General features: G+C 41.8%; 1 protein-coding gene across 3 annotated transcripts in view; it reads left to right on the top strand.

The window, feature by feature from the left end:
• The first annotated feature begins 267 nt into the window (after window positions 1-267).
• Window positions 268-17,923, top strand: part of LOC117347043 (parathyroid hormone/parathyroid hormone-related peptide receptor-like) — a 95,380-nt gene continuing 77,724 nt past the window's right edge. For all 3 annotated transcript variants that reach the window (XM_033917351.1, XM_033917350.1, XM_033917352.1), the window contains exons 1-4: window positions 268-766; window positions 3,223-3,328; window positions 7,526-7,636; window positions 16,633-16,757. In XM_033917351.1, coding sequence (XP_033773242.1) covers window positions 707-766; window positions 3,223-3,328; window positions 7,526-7,636; window positions 16,633-16,757 — 402 coding nt within the window. In that variant the 5' untranslated portion in view covers window positions 268-706. The remainder of the gene's footprint in view (window positions 767-3,222; window positions 3,329-7,525; window positions 7,637-16,632; window positions 16,758-17,923) is intronic.

Below are 17,923 nucleotides of genomic sequence, written 5' to 3'. Positions count from 1 at the left end.
TTTTGGTGGGAGAGGAGAAATTGAAAAGAGGGAGAGAGAAGGGTAAATGTTGGGGCAACTGCAAATGTTTTCCCGGTGTCTGCTCATTGATATTCCTCTCTGAAGCTCTACAATCCAGCCACCAGCAATGACCACGACTGCCTCCCCCTACTGGTGGTTGTGAATGCTGCTTCTGTAGGAGGAGAGGACAATGACAAGGTTAAAATCACCCCTGTCTGAAAACCAGTCCCACTTGGAGAGTCTGCATAGCACAAAGTGTATGGAAAAGAGCCCTCTCCTCCCTCCTGTGTCTGTCTGTGGGGTGCCAATTTTCCTATCAACATGTCTTTCAAGAGAGTCTTGAAGTGTAACTAGCTCCTTCCCCAATGCACCAGGACACTGGAGTTCAGGCATAATCAGATATGGGAGAGGAAAAAGACCAGGACAAGATTACAAATTCTTTTTTAACCTGGGATATTTTCCAATAAAACTGGCAAAGAGAGTGGTGAGAGTCAACAGTGCTGAAACATTTCTGCTGGTGATTTAACTAGAGCAGGAATGAAAAGGAGCACCCAACGATGTTTTGATGAACTGTGGAGAATTCTAGTTCTGTGACAAAGAGTTTTGTGGTGTGAAGGCAAGATCCAGGCAGTGATCAGTAGAGAAGGGAACCTGCTTCCTGGTCCAACTTTTCTACAAGTTCTTTCTTCCCTTCTGGCTAAGGATCATGGAGGGCTGCCTCCCTCTCATTTTCTGGTATTCAGTGCTCACTTCTGCCTCTGGTTTGGTAAGTTTTCTCTTTGGGAGCAATGTTTTTGCACCTACTGTGACAGGACTGAACCTCCTTCCTACACCAAGGTATGTAGAGTATTATTCCAGTCTCTTAAATTTACTTGGCATATTACCTGCACCCTGCCAAAGATAATGTTCTGGAGTTTATAAGGTGGAATATACATTGGCAACTTATCAAGGTTTGCTTGAATTTTTTTTAAAAAATCCTGCCTGTAATAACCAAAATGATGAGAAATATTCCAGTCCCTTTTTCCCACATTTTTGCATTGCTTGGCATTTGAAGATCAGCAGCATTATTTACCTCCCTTCTTTCCAGCAACTTAAAATATTAAGAACATACTGTGAGAGGACCAGAAAAGGAACCGGTGAGATTGCATTGAAAATGTTTTAATAAAGCACAATTTGATTTTTCTTTAAATATGATATAATGGAATTAGAAAAGGTACAGAGAAGAGTGATGAAAATGATAATAAAGTGGCTCACGGCTCTTCAGCTGAGGGGAGATATGATAGAGGTCTATAAAATACTGAGCAGAGTGGCATGGATAGATGTGAATTTCTTGTTTCCTCTTTCTGGTATTAGGGGGTATGCAAAAAGCTACTATGTAGCAGATTTAAAACAAACAGGAGAAAATATTTCTTCACTCATTGCCAGAGAATGTTATAAAAGCAGTTAGCTTAGCTGGGTTTAAAAATAAAAAGGTCCATATGCCATATTATTTGGGTTTTTGCTGGTATGTCTTCAGCCCATGAATACTTGTCGTCAGCATTGAATTGCTCCCGCTAGGCCTTTTTATTTATTTACTGGTACTTATTTTTTCCTTCAGGTCTATTCCCCATCCTAAATTTATATGATATATTCTTTTCCATTTTTCCTTTTATATCCAACATTGCCCTATGGTGTGTCATTACTTTTTGTCCCTCTTTTATTATTACCTTTGAACCATTTGTACAAATGTTTTCCATTTGATGTAAACTGCCTAGGCATTTAGGCAGTATATCAAATGCAATAAACTGGCCATCAGGTCCACCTCTTCAAAATGGTGGGCCTTTCCCTTCCTGGTACATCCTAGAATGCTCTGATTGGCTCAGGTTGTAAGGTCAATCAAGGCCTTAGGCCCTACCTAATGTATCCTAGGATGCATTGGAAAGGGGAAGGCCCACTATTTGGAAGAAGCAGGCCTGTCAGTCGAAGGGTGTGGGTATCCCTCAATTTGGTTTGCTTGTATGGGATTTTGGTCACTATTTGTTACCTCTCTTACACATTCCCTTTCTCCTTCTATTATCAATTTCATGCATTGCATATTCCAAAAAATGACTTTTGATGTGTCAGACTTTCACTGATTACCCCAAATTTTACTTCAATGGCTGGGAGGGTGTAGATGGGCTGGAGTGAGTTTTGACAGAGATTTCGGCAGTTGGAACACAAGCACAGTACCGGGCAGAGCTTTGGATTCTTGCCCAGAAATAGCTAAGAAGAAAAAATGTAAAAAATTTAAATTAAATCAGGTTGGGCAGACTGGACGAACCATTCGGGTCTTTATTTGCTGTCATCTACTCTGTTACTATGTTTTTACAAGAGTTTGGAAGCAGTTCACACTTGCCTCAAGGAGTCTAGTATAGGCCACCTTTTATGCCCTATTACAGGGATTGAACATGTTAGACTTTTACTAGAACATCTGTGGGACTGGACAATGCAAGCACATCTCATCATCAAAAGTTGTTCTTTTCATAAACCTCTTTTATTTGGCAGCTGCTTCTCTTCTGACATTTGGGCTGTTGTTGTAGCTTTGCTGTGCCTCTTCTTTTCTCAGTCCTTCATATTTACAGACAGAAATTTTTTATTACCCAGGATTTTGTGCCCATCCGTAAAGCTTCCAATTAGGGTCTGATCCACTATTACGCAATGCCTTGTCAAGTGAATGGTATCCTTTTTATGCAAGCATTTTTAGAGGACATTTCAAGTGGTGTTACATCTGTTTGTAGATTATATTATTTTATATTAAGTGCTTTTATTTGTAGTTTTGTCTTATTGATTACATTGCTGTAATGCTTCAGATGTTTCTTGTACTGTACTTTGAACAGGCAGATTATAAATGCTTTTAAATCAGTCTGCAATATTTAGATTAGAATAGCGAACTAAGCAAAAAAGGAGAAAAACACCCCCCCGCACACTATTTCTGCTGTTCCACTGTTGTTCCTAGATTAGTACAGCATCCACAAGTCTGATTCAGCCCTCTGAAAAGATTTTCTTGCAGATATGAATCTCTATCTGATGCAAACTGTAAAAGCAAATTCTTTCTTTGGGCTATGAAACTGATGATGAAGGGATTCTGGCTGGATTTTCAGAGGAAGTCACCATGCTCATCTCCCACAAAATTTTCAGCCAATTCTTGCGTTGAGCAAATGGAGAATGGCAAACAAAAGACATGCCTTCTTTTTTTTTTGTCAGGTTGACATGGATGATGTCATCACTAAAGAGGAACAGGTTTATCTGTTGGCTGAGGCGACAGAAAAATGCCAGAAAAATATAAAAGCACAGGCTGAGATGAGCAAAGGTAAGATAAGAACTTGCTGGCAGAGAGGAAAGTTTCCAAGCGCTGTACATAAAAAAATACATGAAAAATAATTAAATTAGCAAATATAGATAACACAGCAGGATAGCTGATGTGGGAGATCCCTGATTTGATATTTGAGTCAGGTCTTCCAGTCCTTGGGTTAAGTGGAGGCAATGTTCAAAGACCTTATGGGCTAGGGATAGCAAGCTGTGGTTCCTGGTTATAGGTGGCACAAGGTATCTGGATTTAGGGTCTTAGAGCTAGATGCACTAAACAAACAGGATTGGCTCCGCTCTGATCCGATTTTTGGCCGATTCTAAAAGAGCTATTGATACACTAAAAATTTTGCATGCTAACGATTTACACGAAGGTTCATCATAATCTCCATCTCTCCTGTCCGACTGATCGCTGTGAGAGTGACTCTCACACATGTGCACAGTAGGCAGAGGAAACCACCTGCCACTCAGCTGTTCAAAGCAGGAAACCTTTTTTTGTTAATGAGCACAGATGACACCCGCACAATATTTGCCCCATTTAAAAACAGAGCCCTCCTTGTTGATGGCGGCCCTCCCCAACATCCCCCTGCTGAACCAGCACCAGGGAACAACTTTCCCCCCCCACACACACACACTGAAAATCAGCAGGAGGAATGCCCACTCCCTCCTGTCAACGGAGGCCTGCCCCTGCCCCTTGCCCTACCCCCTGAACCATCTCCTACCCCTCCCCCCAAAAAAGGCAGGAGAGATGCCCACTCCTTCCTGCCACTGGATGCTCCCCTATACCTCCCCCAAACCCCACCAGTACCTTTGTCTGAAGAGAGCAGGAAGGAGGCTCTGAGGCCTCCCCTTGTAAGCAATCATACACTGCACCTCCTAGTCACATCTTCATCATAATTTGCAGCAGGATATGTATTGACTGTATGAAATGCCGATGATACATCTAATGAGAGACCATACAGAATGTTTTATTCTTATCCATACCCTTCCTTAATTCGTCTACGGTGGTTACCAAGTGTTTCAACACCCTGGCCCACTCTGAAAACTGAATTGGTGGTGATCAAGCAAATTTTCCCTTTCAACAAATTTCTCTAACTGCTGTAAAATGGATTTTTCTATAATTTTTCCCAAAAATGACAAAACTGCTATGGGCCTATAATTTCCCAGATCTGTTTCATCCAACCTAGGTCTTTTTAACCTAGGTTTAATCATAGTTGTTTTCAGTAATTTTGGCATAGTACTCATTTGTAAGGATTTATTTATAATCAGAGCCTATCAGGGCCTTAGACTCCTCCCCGTGCATCACATTATGCACTGAGGAGGGGAAGGCTGCCATTTTGGATCTGTGGGCCTCAGAGCTGGAGGAACCAAGCCTCCCTCCTGCTCTCTTCAGACAAAGATACAGGGGGGGGTTCATGGGAGCATCCAGTGGCAGGAGTGAATGGGCATCCCTCTTGCCTTTTCTTTTTTTGGGGGGAAGGGGGGAGTGGCCTCCATTGGCAGGAGGGAGTGGGCATCCCTCCTGCCAATTTTTTCTCATGGCTGGAGGGAGTGAGAATCCCTTCTGCCTTTTTCCAGTGCCGTGGGTGGGGGGCAGTCCCCGGTGACTGGGGAGATGTCAGGGAGGGCCATCATTGGCGTGGGGGGTGCTTTTTTCTAATAAGGCAGATATAATGCATATGTAACACATACACAATATCTGTGCCCATTTAAAAAAAAGTTTTGGCATGTTATACATAATTTTGCTAAACACTTAGAAAATTAATCTTCCGAAACTTAATCTCATTCCTCATGGTCTTTATTTGTTAAGTTAACTATTGTAAACCGAGTCGAGCTTTCTTGGATTGATGTCTCGGTATATAAAACCAAGCCTTAGATTATATTTTTGTATCAGTGGCAGAGGTAAAAGCAATCACTTTTTTTGTGCATCACAAACCCATGTTAGAACATCAATCGCTCTGCTAGTTTGCATGGCATTTCAATATTAATGAGCTTATTTGCATAGCCGGATCGGAGAATGAACGATCCTGCAGAAAGCTATGTGGTGAGATTTTGTCTGCATTGGGTCAGCAAATCCAATCGTCACTAAACCAGTCAAAACTGGTTTAGCAACGATCGTTTGAGGATCACCGGCCTTGATGCCTTAGAGGGAACCAAGGCCCACTGCTGCAAAGGGGAGGGAGAGAGAACATTTTAACACTTTGTCTTGTTATCCAAACCATGCTGGTCTCTCTCCTCCACCTTCATCTTCTGGCTTCTTTCCATAGTAGCTTTCTTTTGATGATTTATTTCTCCTAGTTTCTCTCTCTCTCCCTTCCTCATCTCTTCTCCACATCACTTGTTCATACTCCTCATTCTTTTGCATCTCATTTATTTTAACTCTCACCTCTCTATCCCTAAGCACTTCCAGCTTTTAAACCAGACACTTTTCCCTTACTACCCAACCAGTTGTCTTCTTCCTTTCTTTAACTCCTTTCAGCCTTCCATCTCTCTGTCTCCCTCACATCTCTTTGAGCTCTCTCCTCTCTTCATACTCTCTGTCCCTTTCCTACTGTGTCCCATTTGTTATTCTGTCTTTCCCTTTCCTCTCATAGTTCCCTCACTATTCCTTTGCTTTTTAATTTATTTATATTCAAAACTTTTTACAATAAACAACAAGTCAATGAACTTGCATGAAGGATTTAGAAATAATATCCATCAAGTATAAATATATTAGATACAACATGAAGATTAATTACTTATTATTTAGTCCACCACTGGGATCCAAGCAAAAGGAAAAATAACTATTAAGAAAAACAAATAAGATACAATAATCTATTAGATGGGATCGGGGACTTAGACTGACCTCCAGAAGCTGGTACGTTACACTGTGGGTGATACAATAGAGCCAATAATGACTTTCCCTCCTTCTCTGGCTCTAATAAATTCAGATAGTTGTCTTGGCTCAAAAAATAGGAAATTCTTTCCATCTAAAGAAATACAACATTTCGCAGGAAATTTTAAAACAAAAAAAGCGCCAAAGGCCAAAACCCTAGGACTACAACTAAGAAAATCCTTTCTTCTTTTCTGCGTTTCTCTAGACACAGCAGGAAACATATGGATGTTTGAGCCGAGAAACTTATCATTCGTGTGTCTAAAATATGTTTGTAGGATTAAATCCCTATCAAACTCTAGGGCAAAAGTCACAATGAGGGTAGGGAGAGGTATGGCCAGTAGGAAAGAAGAGGTATTGATGCCCCTGTATAAGACTCTGGTGATACCTCATTTAGAATACAATTCTGGAGGCTGCAAAAAGATATAAAAAGGATGGAGTCGGTCCAGAGGAAGGCTACTGAAATGGTGTGTGGTCTTCGTCATGAGGCGTATGGGGACAGACTTAAAGATCTCAATCTGTATACTTTGGAGGAAAGGCGGGAAAGGGGAGATATGATGGAGACATTTAAATACATGTGTATGAGTTGAGTCTGTTTCATTTGAAAGGAAACTCTGCAATGAGAGGGCATAGGATGAAGTTAAGAGATGATATGCTCTGGAAATAATTTGAGGAAATAATTTTTTACAGAAAGGGTGGTTGATGCCTGGAACAGTCTCCCAGAAGAGGTGGTGGAAACAAAGACTGTATCTGAATTCAAAAGGGCCTGGGATAGGCACATGGGATCTCAGAGAGAGAGGAAGAGATAATGGTTACTGTGGATGGGTAGACTAGGTGGGCCATTTGGCCTATATCTACTGTCGTGTTTCTAAAGATGTTCTGGGATCTTGGCTTTGGTACACTGCTATGATGACTGCAAATGATGTTATAAAAATAACACCTATAAATTAGAGCTGCGGGAAGATTAAAACTTTTAATCACAATTAATTGTACTGAGTGTTGGCGATTAATCACGGTTAATATGCAAGATTATTTTTAAAGAAAATACCTCCAAAAGAATTCCTGAAATCAAGCCAAAACAACTTGTTTATCTATACTTTCCTCTCTTTCACCTACCCTTTTGCTTTTTCTGTACCTACCCCTCTCACCCCCATTCTGGTCTCTCCTTTCTCATGCTTCAAGCCAGTTTCTCCTCATCTCAGAAGATGCCACTCTAGGAAGGAAATCATAATACTCAGCATAAAAATTAACCCAGTCTTTTCTCCCTCCCAGTTTTTCAGTCCTTTTGTCTGCTTTGCTAATGTTTGGATGTTCTGGGATCTTTTGTAGACCTTGCCTGCGTGCCAGAGTGGGATGGAATCATTTGCTGGCCTGGTGGGTTCCTGAATGAATTGGTTTCAGTCCAGTGTCCAGAATACATCTATGACTTTAACCACAGAGGTAATATTTCTTATTGATTGATCATGATATGATCCCATTGAGATTAAAAGGGTCTCCTGCTTTTGAATGGTTTATAATTGTACCCCCTTCTTAGAAAATTTAGGGGGGATTCATGAAGGTGTAGTAAAGGTTCCTCCTTTAGCACACCTTGGTGCCCTATGGGATTCAGCAACCCAGTACTGTAGAATCCCATCCTCTAGGCATAAGTTTATTTCAAGTTTATTTAAGTTTTGATATACCACTCATTATAATACTGAGTGGTGTACAATAAAATTAAGGGAAAAAAATAGGGAGAAAGAAGAATGAAATAAGAAAGAGGGAATAATGTTGCCTGCGAGCCACCTCACAAGTAGAGTTATTCCTGTGGCCCAGGAACATCAGGCCATGCAAAGCTGTTGCCCGATGTTCCTGGGCTGTAGCCTGAATTCTACCACCTGTTGGTTATCTGTACTGTTTGGAGTTCCACTAAGGGTCAAGCGGGGTGGACCCTTGCCAGTACAGGTATCCAACAGAAGGGTTCAGGGAGGCCTGTACCAGGTGTGCGGGGAGGGGGGGTGTTGTTTGGGTTGCGACTTTGCATGGCCCGATACTCCCAGATAGTAGATTAACCCCAGCAAAGAACTGGGCTATTTATTCAATTTATATAAAAATTAAACTTGAGGTTAAAATTAGACTTAAAATGCCAATTAATTATATGCATTTCCATAAAACATAACCCCATAATTATTCTTGTGTGAGGGAGGCCTGTTACACATGAGACAAATTTTCTATGCAGTTGCTTATATAATTGTAACACATCATCACTCCTAGCTCCAATCTTTAATCAGTTCATCCCTTTAGAAGGTGGGATTATTTCAGACAAAGAAAATTCCTTAGGTTTTGAACAGGTTAATGAAAGTTTTACAAAGTATAAAAGATAGGTACATTTCACAAAAAGTATTCTAAAAATGTATTTAGAATTACATAAAATCATATGATAATATGGATTCTAAAAAGGAAAACGCCTTAGTACCACTATCTTAGTGTAGTAAAGCTACCAGTTTACCAAAGGAAAGAAAAGATACATCTTATCCTTAACCAGTACCTTTTTTATAGGCTAGCATAAGATCCTTATTTTCAAAAGATTCCAGGACTTGGTGCTCGGGCCGCTGCTATTTAATATATTCATAAATGATCTAGAAACAGAGACAATAAAATTTGCAGACGACACCAAACTATTTAATGTAGCTAGGACTAAAGAGGACTGCGAAGAATTGCAAAGGGACTTGAACAAACTAGGGGAATGGGCGACGAGATGGCAGATGAAGTTTATCGTTGAGAAATGTAAAGTATTGCACCTGGGAAGCAGAAACCCGAGGTACAACTATACGATGGGAGGGATGTTAGTGAATGAGAGTACCCAAGAAAGGGACTTGGGGGTAATGGTGGACATGACAATGAAGCCGACGGCACAGTGCGCAGCGGCTGCTAAGAAAGCGAATAGAATGCTAGGTATAATCAAGAAGGGTATTACAACAAGGACGAAAGAAGTTATCCTGCCGTTGTATCGGGCGATGGTGCACCCGCATCTGGAGTACTGCGTTCAATATTGGTCACCGTACCTTAAGAAGGATATGGCGTTACTCGAGAGAGTTCAGAGGAGAGCGACACGTCTGATAAAAGGGATGGAAAACCTTTCATACGCTGAGAGATTGGAGAAACTGGGTCTCTTTTCCCTGGAGAAGAGGAGACTTAGAGGGGATAGGATAGAGACTTACAAGATCATGAAGGGCATAGAGAGAGTAGAGAGGGACAGATTCTTCAAACTTTCAAAGAATAAAAGAACAAGAGGGCATTCGGAAAAGTTGAAAGGGGACAGATTCAAAACAAATGCTAGGAAGTTCTTCTTTACCCAACGTGTGGTGGACACCTGGAATGCGCTTTCAGAGGGCGTAATAGGGCAGAGTACGGTATTGGGGTTCAAGAAAGGATTGGACACTTTCCTGCTGGAAAGGGAGATAGAAGGGTATAAATAGAGGATCACTGCACAGGTCCTGGACCTGTTGGGCCCCCACGTGAGCAGACTGCTGGGCACGATGAACCTCAGGTCTAACCCAGCAGAGGCATTGCTTATGTTCTTATTTTATGTTAAATATACATTATTGAAAATAAACAATAATTTTGCACCTAGAAAAAGATATGAAAATATCTTTCATGAATCAGCATGTATTTCTACATCTTAAAGAATAGGGGGAAAAACCCTTTAGGTGCAACCTATAAAAAGAAGTTCTTGTTTAAAATCAAAATCCTTTTCTAACCCATGAAGCTAGAAAACGCAGCTGACAGCATCAATTTTGAGTGCTGGGTTAAACCTTCTTTTAATTGTTCACTAAAGATAAGATGGCCAGACAACTGTTTTTTTTCCTACATCTTGCATTCTCACAATAATACGGACAAGACCAGTTTGTGAACAGAAAAATATTCTTAAATTAGGAAAGCTTATATTTTTAATCTAACTTCAAGGATATTTCACTGTTTCACCAAAAAAGTGGACCTTTTCCCCAATATCCTGCTGCTCATCCACATTGATACTAACGATACTGCAAGATACCCCTGCAAACATGTCAAAAGTGACTTTGTGGCTCTGGGAGAGAAGGTGAAGCAGTCAGGTGCACAGGTGGTATTCTCGTCCATCCTCTCTGTCGAGGGTAAAGGCCAATGCAGAGAAGCTCACATCCTGGAGATGACTGTATAGCTACATGGATGGTGGTGTTGAGAGCATTTTGGCTTCCTGGACCATGGGATAATCTTCCAAGGGCTGCTGAGCAGAGATGGTGTGCATCTATCAAAGAAGGGAAGAAGTGTCTTCGGCAGCAGGCTGGCTAATTTACTGCAGAGGGCTTTAAACTAGAAATGATGGGGCAGTGTGATCAAAGCCCCCAAGTGAGTATAAGCCCTCAGGCAAGTAAATCACTGAATACATCTACACAGATGGGAAAAGGGGGCAATGTCTGGAAAACAGAATATACTAATGCTTGAAGTATGGGAAATGAGATTCTGCATCTAGAAGCTGTGATGGAAGAAGAGGAGTTGGATATAGTGGCGATCATGGAGACATGGTTCACAGAGAACCATGACTGGGATGTAGTTATACTGGGCTATAATCTGTTCAGGAAAGACAGGGTAGGAAGAAAAGGAGGAGGAGTAGCGTTATATGTTAAAGAAGATATCAAAGCCACACAATTGCAGGAAGGGCAAGGAAGAGGCACTGTGGATCAATTAGGAAAGAGGGAATGGTGAATATATTTACATTGGTGTGATATACAGGCCTCTTTCACAGATGGAAGAAGTAGATAGAGATTTAATAGTAGACATTCAGAATATATCTAAAAAAGGTGATTGCTAATAGGTGATTTTAACATGCTGAATGTTGATTGGGGTACCCCTATTGTATGGGCTTTATGAAGTAGGGAGATCCTGGATTCTCTACAAGGAGAACTGTTCCAGCAGTTGGTAATGGAACCCACGCAGGAAGGGGTCATACTAGACTTAGAGGGGAATAATCGAAAGGGACGTCTAAGTTCGTTTTCGTCTAAGTCGCAAGTCATCCAAAGTAAAAAACAGCCTAGGACACATTTTAGAAAAATACGTCCAAATTTTTTTTTTTTTTCTTCAAAAATCGTCTAGTTATATGTCCTGCAGATCTGATCGTCCAAGTCGCTAAATCATCCGTCTTTATACCACATTTTCATCCAAGTCAAAAACACCTAGAACAAGTCCTGTTGGACATGGGAGGGGTCTGCAAAGTGATGGACTGAACACCCAGACATGGCACCTAAATAGTGGGGTACCTTACAGGGCACTGCTGTGAACTTCACAAAAAGGGTGCCATGTCTTCTCCTCACTACAGCTCCCTTATAGGTCACGGTGAGCCCCCCAAACCACCTCCAGAATCCCCTAGACCCACTTATCTACCACCCCAATAGCCCTTATGGCTGCAGGACCACTTATATGCCAGTACAAAAGGGTTTTGGGGTGTGTATAGGGGAGTGCATATGTTTCATTATCAATGCAGTGATAACAGGGGCTTATGGGCATGAGTCCCTAACCCATCCCCAAGACGGCTTAAGCTGCCTCTGTGCTGGACGACTAGGCTTTCCAGGCTGCCAGGTGATGAGGGTCTGGAGGCTGAAATTTAAAGGTGTGATTAATATTTTTATGGGGGTGGGAGGGTCAGTGATCACTGGGGTAGTGTGCGGGGGTCTGTTTTATGTGTTTGCAATGCTTATCTGGTGAGTTTAGGTGGGTTTTTGTGACTTAGACTATGTTTTACATGGTCTAAGTCACAATGTCCAAGTTTCGTCGATCCTGGCTGTATAACTTTCGGTTATACATGCTGTACTGATAGGCCCACGTCTAAGCCGGCCCACGTCCTGCTCAACTCCTGCCCTCGACACTCCTCCTGAAACACCCCGTTTAGCTTTGGTTGTTCAGCGGCACTATGGAGGCCTAGGTCGTTTTTAAATACGTCCAAAACCCAGTTTTAGTATCGGCACTTGGACATTTTTGACTTATGGTCGTCCAAGTGCCGACTTAGGCTGGTTTTTGGATGTTTTTCTCTTTCGAGCCCCTTAGTGTTTACAAACAGGGAAAGTGTTTCTGATGTTACAGTGGGTGATCATCTGGCATCCAGTGATGGGTATAGAGAGGGCTCATTCAAAAGTAGAGGTTCTAGGCTTAAAAAAAAACTAACTTTGTTTGGATGGGGGATTGCGTCAAGGAATTATTGTCTGTATGGGAACGCCTGGAAGGAGTGGAAATGCAGTGGGCAAAACTGAAAGGAGCAACTGTAAGGGCAACAAACCTTTTTGTGAGGCAAGTAAGTAAAAGTAAGAGGAAAAGAAGGCCACTTTGGTTCTCAAAATTAGTAGCTGAGAAGGAATAAGAGGTTAGCTTTCATAAACTATAAAAGATTGCTTCAGGTATGTGTACATCAAAAAGGAGATGAAAAGCAAAAGTAAAATCATTTTCTGGCTTTCTGGCTTAAAGACATCCAAGTCCTTCATAGAAACATAGAATATGACGGCAGAAAAGGGCCTACGGCCCATCAAGTCTGCCCACTCAAATAACCCTCCCCTCTAAGTTCCTCTTTGAAGTGAACCCACGTGTTGATCCCATTTGATCTTAAAGTCAGTCACGTTACTGGCCTCAACTACCTGAAGTGGAAGATCATTCCAACGGTCGACCACCCTTTCGGTGAAGAAGTACTTCCTAGTGTCACCATGGAATCTCCCGCCCCTGATTTTCAGCGGATGCCCCCTTGTCGCCGTAGGGCCTGTAAGGAAGAAGATATCTTCTTCCACCTCAATGCGGCCAGTAACGTATTTGAACGTCTCTATCATGTCACCCCTCTCTCTGCGTTCTTCGAGAGAGTAAAGGTGCAACTTACCTAGTCATTCTTCATGAGCCCTGAGACCATCTTGGTGGCCAATCGTTGAACCAATTCCATTCTTAGCACATCCTTCCGATAGTGTGGCCTCCAAAACTGTACACAGTACTCCAGATGTGGTCTCACCCATGGACCTGTACAGCGGCATCACTACCTCAGGCTTTCGGCTGACAAAGCTTCTCCGGATGCAACCCAGCATTTGTCTAGCTTTAGATGAGGCTTTCTCCACCTGATTGGCTGCCTTCATATCTTCACTAATGATTACTCCCAGGTCTCGTTCTGCCACAGTTCTGGTTAAGGTCTCACCATTCAGAGTGTAGGTTCTGCATGGGTTTCTGCCACCAAGGTGCATAATCTTACACTTTTTGGCATTGAAATTCAGCTGCCAAAGAGCAGATCAGTGTTCCAGTATGTCCTATGTCATAGCGTCGGGCATGGTATCTCCGCTCACTATGTTGCACAATTTAGCATCATCGGCAAATAATGCAATTTTACCCCGAAGTCCCTGAAGCAGATCTTGCATGAAGATATTAAATAGGATTGGGCCCAGGACCGAGCCCTGCGGTACTCCACTGTGCACTTCCGACTTTTCAGAGGGGGTACCGTTTATCACCACCCTCTGATGTCTACCACTGAACCAGTCTTTAATCCATGCAGTTAATATTTCTTCTAGCCCCAATGAACTCATCTTGTTCAGAAGTCTACGGTGTGGGACGCTGTCAAAAGCCTTGCTGAAGTCCAGATACAACACATCTAGGGACTCTCCTTTATCCAGTTCTTTTGTTACCCCGTCAAAGAAGCTGATCAAGTTGGATTGGCAGAATCTCCCCTTAGTAAATCCATGCTGGTGTGGATCCCTCAGTCTCTCATCATCCAGAACCGTGTCTAATTTGTGTTTAATCAATGTTTCCATAAGCTTGCGCACTATTGACGTGAGACTTACCAGTCTGTAATTTGCAGTGTCTAACCTGCATCCCTTTTTGTGGAGCGGAATGACATTAGCCGTTTTCCAGTCTAATGGAACTTTTCCCGTGCCCAGGGAAAGATTGAAGAGCGCGACTAATGGTTCTGCCAGTTCTTAGCACAGTCCCAACCACAGCAAGTTATTCTTAGAGCGAGAAAGAGATAATGGTTACTGCGGATGGGCAGACTAGATGGGCCAATTGTGGTTTTTCCTTGTATCTACAGGCTGCTGAAAAGATGACAGGGAATATTTGATTCTTTCCTCTTAAACACTCCTTTCTTTCACCTCTTTATTGGGACTCCCTAAATCTCCTGTTTCAATAGTATCCTTCAAGGATACTTCACACTGAACCATCCGCTCCTGGCGACTGTTGGCTTCCCCCATCTCAGTGTAAAAGCTGCTCTATCTCCTTTTTAAACATTAACGCCAGCAGCCTGGTTTCATCCCAGTTAAGGCAGAGTCCATCCTGTTGGAACAAGCTCCCCCTTTTCCAGAAAGTTGCCCAGTGTTGGAACTGCACACAGCATGCAGAAAACCTTCCAGTGTGTGTGCTAATCTGTAGAGATCAGCGCAAATTGTAATGAAATATATTCAAAGCTCACTGCCAGGTCAGGGATGGTGTTAAGGTTTTAAGGAGAGGATTCTTCACATTAAACTGCAGAGTTTTTGCTTCTTTTGTAAGGAGGAAGAAGCCAGTGCAACCTGTAGTGCTTCTAGTGAGAGCAAAAACAATCATGTCTGTGTGTCTGAGCAAAGCTAGATAAGAGGGTGGACATTGATGCCTGTTTTCCTATGCTTTGGTGTGAGCTTCTTAGGGGATTTAAACTGGAAACATTTTTTTTGGGGGGAGGCACTTATATTTCATGGCATGGATGAAGAGTGCCAATGTGCTGTTATTTTTATAATTTTCTATACCAGTGCACTTCTTGTTTTGTTTGGTGCATGTGAACAGGAGTTCTTGGTAAGCGTTGCTCTTGTTCCTCCCCCTTGCTTTCACTTTACTGGCATGCATAAATTTGCTTCCCATTTGCTATGGGCATTGAGGGGCTAATTTTCTGCACTGGCATTGTGCTAGGGGATGTGTCATGGTTTATGTTTGGATGCCACATTGTTAATGAAGCTTATATTTGATTTTGCATTGACTTATGAAAAGAATTGCCATGGAGTTTAATGCCATTTAACTTAAAATAAGATATTTTTCTTTACTATGCAACAATCTGTCACAGACCTTTAGCAGAATTTACCTCAGGAATTAACCCCCTCCTTTACAAAACAGTACTAGCGTTTTTAGCACCGGCCGTGGCAGTAACAGCTCGGACACTCATAGGAATTCTATGAGCATTGGAGCAGTTATTGCGGCAGCCAGCGCGGCTTTGTGAATGAGGGGATAAATTCCTATGTAACTCTCTGAGTGAGGCTGCATCTGCGGCAACCAACTGTCGGCCATGAATTTAAGGGAGGTTTAGTTGCATCACTCCAGCAAAGATTCATGGAATGGATAATATTAAACAAAATAATTCATTTACATTGTATATAATATACAGGTCACAATATAGAATAAAAATTTACAAATTTGCATGTTTCTTAGTCCTAACCTATCTGTGTTTGTCCGCTGATGCTACAGAACTAAGCCAGGAGGCTACAAAATATTTAGCTCTCTAATAAGGGAGTTTCCGAGAAATAAGGGAGAGTTGGTCACCCAAGTTGAGTCCATTTTCTTTTTGTGCCTATCTATCAATTTCTAGCTGAGCAACACTAGATTTCTTCTACCTGGAAACATTTAATGCAGTCGAAGAACTAATGGTTAGCCTCCATGCTACCTTCCCAGAAGTGGCTGCATGCATCCAAGATATTACAGACTGTTTGGATTCTGCATGTTTGAAAGGTGCTAAGCTACAGCCTCAGCACCCTGGGGTTGTGGGTTCAAATCCACGCTGCTCCTTGTGACCCTGGGCAAGTCACTTAATCCCCTCATTGCCCCAGGCACATTAGATTGTTCCATCATTAAAAGTTATTTGAACTCGTCGCACTGATATTTTCTCCGTTATAGCCCCACAATTATAGAACAGTTTACCCCAGTATCTTAGAATAGAAAGCGATCTGAAACAGTTTAAAAGCAGCTTAAAGAGTTTCCTTTTTAAAGATGCGTTTGATGTGTGAATTTTATTAAGGATTTTTATAAAAATTTTTACTTTTTTTATCTTTTTATTCCCCTGTGATTTCCCCTACCTGGTGTATTTTCCATTTATGTTCTCTTTAATATATACGATTGTAGTTCTACCCTTTCTTTCCCCATGTGTCTGTTAGTTAGTTTGTCTGACTTTATGATAATGTATTAAATTTATGTATACGTTTATAATTACTCTGTTGTACCTATTTTTTATCTGTAAATCGCTTAGCAATTTAAATTAAGCGATTCAACAAATTAAAAATAAACTTGAAACTTGATTGTGAGCCCGCTGGGATAGACAGGGAAAAATGCATGAGTACCTCAATAAATTCACGTAAATTCTGAGCTCCCTTGGGAGAGCGGTATACAAAATGGAATAAATAAAATATATTCACACACATTTGCATTTCACCTACATTTATCTGCATTTTCAGGGCATGCTTACAGGAAGTGTGACTCTGGAGGGAGATGGAAGCTGGCTCTTGGCATCAACAAGACTTGGGCAAATTATACAGAATGTACTAAGTTCTTCACTCCAGAGCAGCGCATCCAAGAGAAGGTGAGGGGAAGAAAGCCCAAGGTGCCTGTGGGACCCTAAGTTGACATGCTTCTTTGTCTGCTGCATGGATTTATAGTCAGCTCACATCAGGGAACCATCCTGCTTTCCCTCATATATAGGCCAAGATCTGTATGAATGGTATTGGAGACCCACCCTGTTCAAGAGTTGTAGCCATTTCTTTGGTGAAACTATTGACATTTTTGCAGCATTTGATAACTTTTTCTTATGTGGTCAGACTCTGGGCAAGTCACTTAATAATAATAATAATAATAATAGTTTTATTTATATCCCAAAACTTGCCATAGAAAGTTTCCCAGGTATGCTCCTGAGAAACACTGAGGTCTTTTCTCTGTTTAAGGAAACGTGGCACATATAATCTCTGATGTTGATGTGTAGATGAATATTTCTGTGTGGACATATTTATTTATATCCCATCAGAGATTGGCCACTAGGATGGTCTCAGGACTCAAGGATCTCCCATATGAAGAACGTCTAGGTAGGTTGCAGTTATACTCACTTGAGGAACACAGAGAGGGGAGACATGATAGAGACGTTCATATATGTTACTGGCTGTATGGAGATGGAAGAAGACATCTTTTTCCTTACAGGACCTACGGCGACAAGAGGGCATCCGCTTAAAACCAGGGGTGGGAGATTTCATGGGAACATTAGGAAGTATTTCTTCACCAAAAGGGTGGTTGATCATTGGAATAATCTTCCACTTCAGGTAGTAGAGGACAGCAACGTGCTCGATTTTAAGAATAAATGAGATAAACATGTGGGTTCACTTTGAGGAAGTGCTTAGGGGGGTGGGTTATTCGAGTGGGCAGACTTGTTGGGCCATCGTCCCTTTTCTGCCATCATACTCTATATTTCTATGTTTTCTATACCTTTCAGTTCAAGACAGTGTACAATAAGAGGTGCTGATAACAGCGAGTTAACATTGGTTGGAATTGGGAAGGGGTAGGTGGACGGTTATGTGGTTGGGCAGCATGGGGGTGGGAGGGAGAGCATGCAAGAAGAGGTAGGTGTTGAACCATTTTGGAGGTTCAGACAAATTTGTTGAATAAGTGTGTTTTTAGTGATTTTCTGAATGTGTGATATGCTAGTGAGTTCAGGATTAACTTTGCCCCGGGTACAACCCCCCCCCAAGTACCCGTAAACCA

Source organism: Geotrypetes seraphini, chromosome 13 (genome assembly GCF_902459505.1).
Source record: "Geotrypetes seraphini chromosome 13, aGeoSer1.1, whole genome shotgun sequence".
NCBI classification, from domain to species: domain Eukaryota; kingdom Metazoa; phylum Chordata; class Amphibia; order Gymnophiona; family Dermophiidae; genus Geotrypetes; species Geotrypetes seraphini.
Note: the sequence above shows the minus strand (reverse complement) of the source record. Positions and strands in the feature narration are given on the sequence as shown.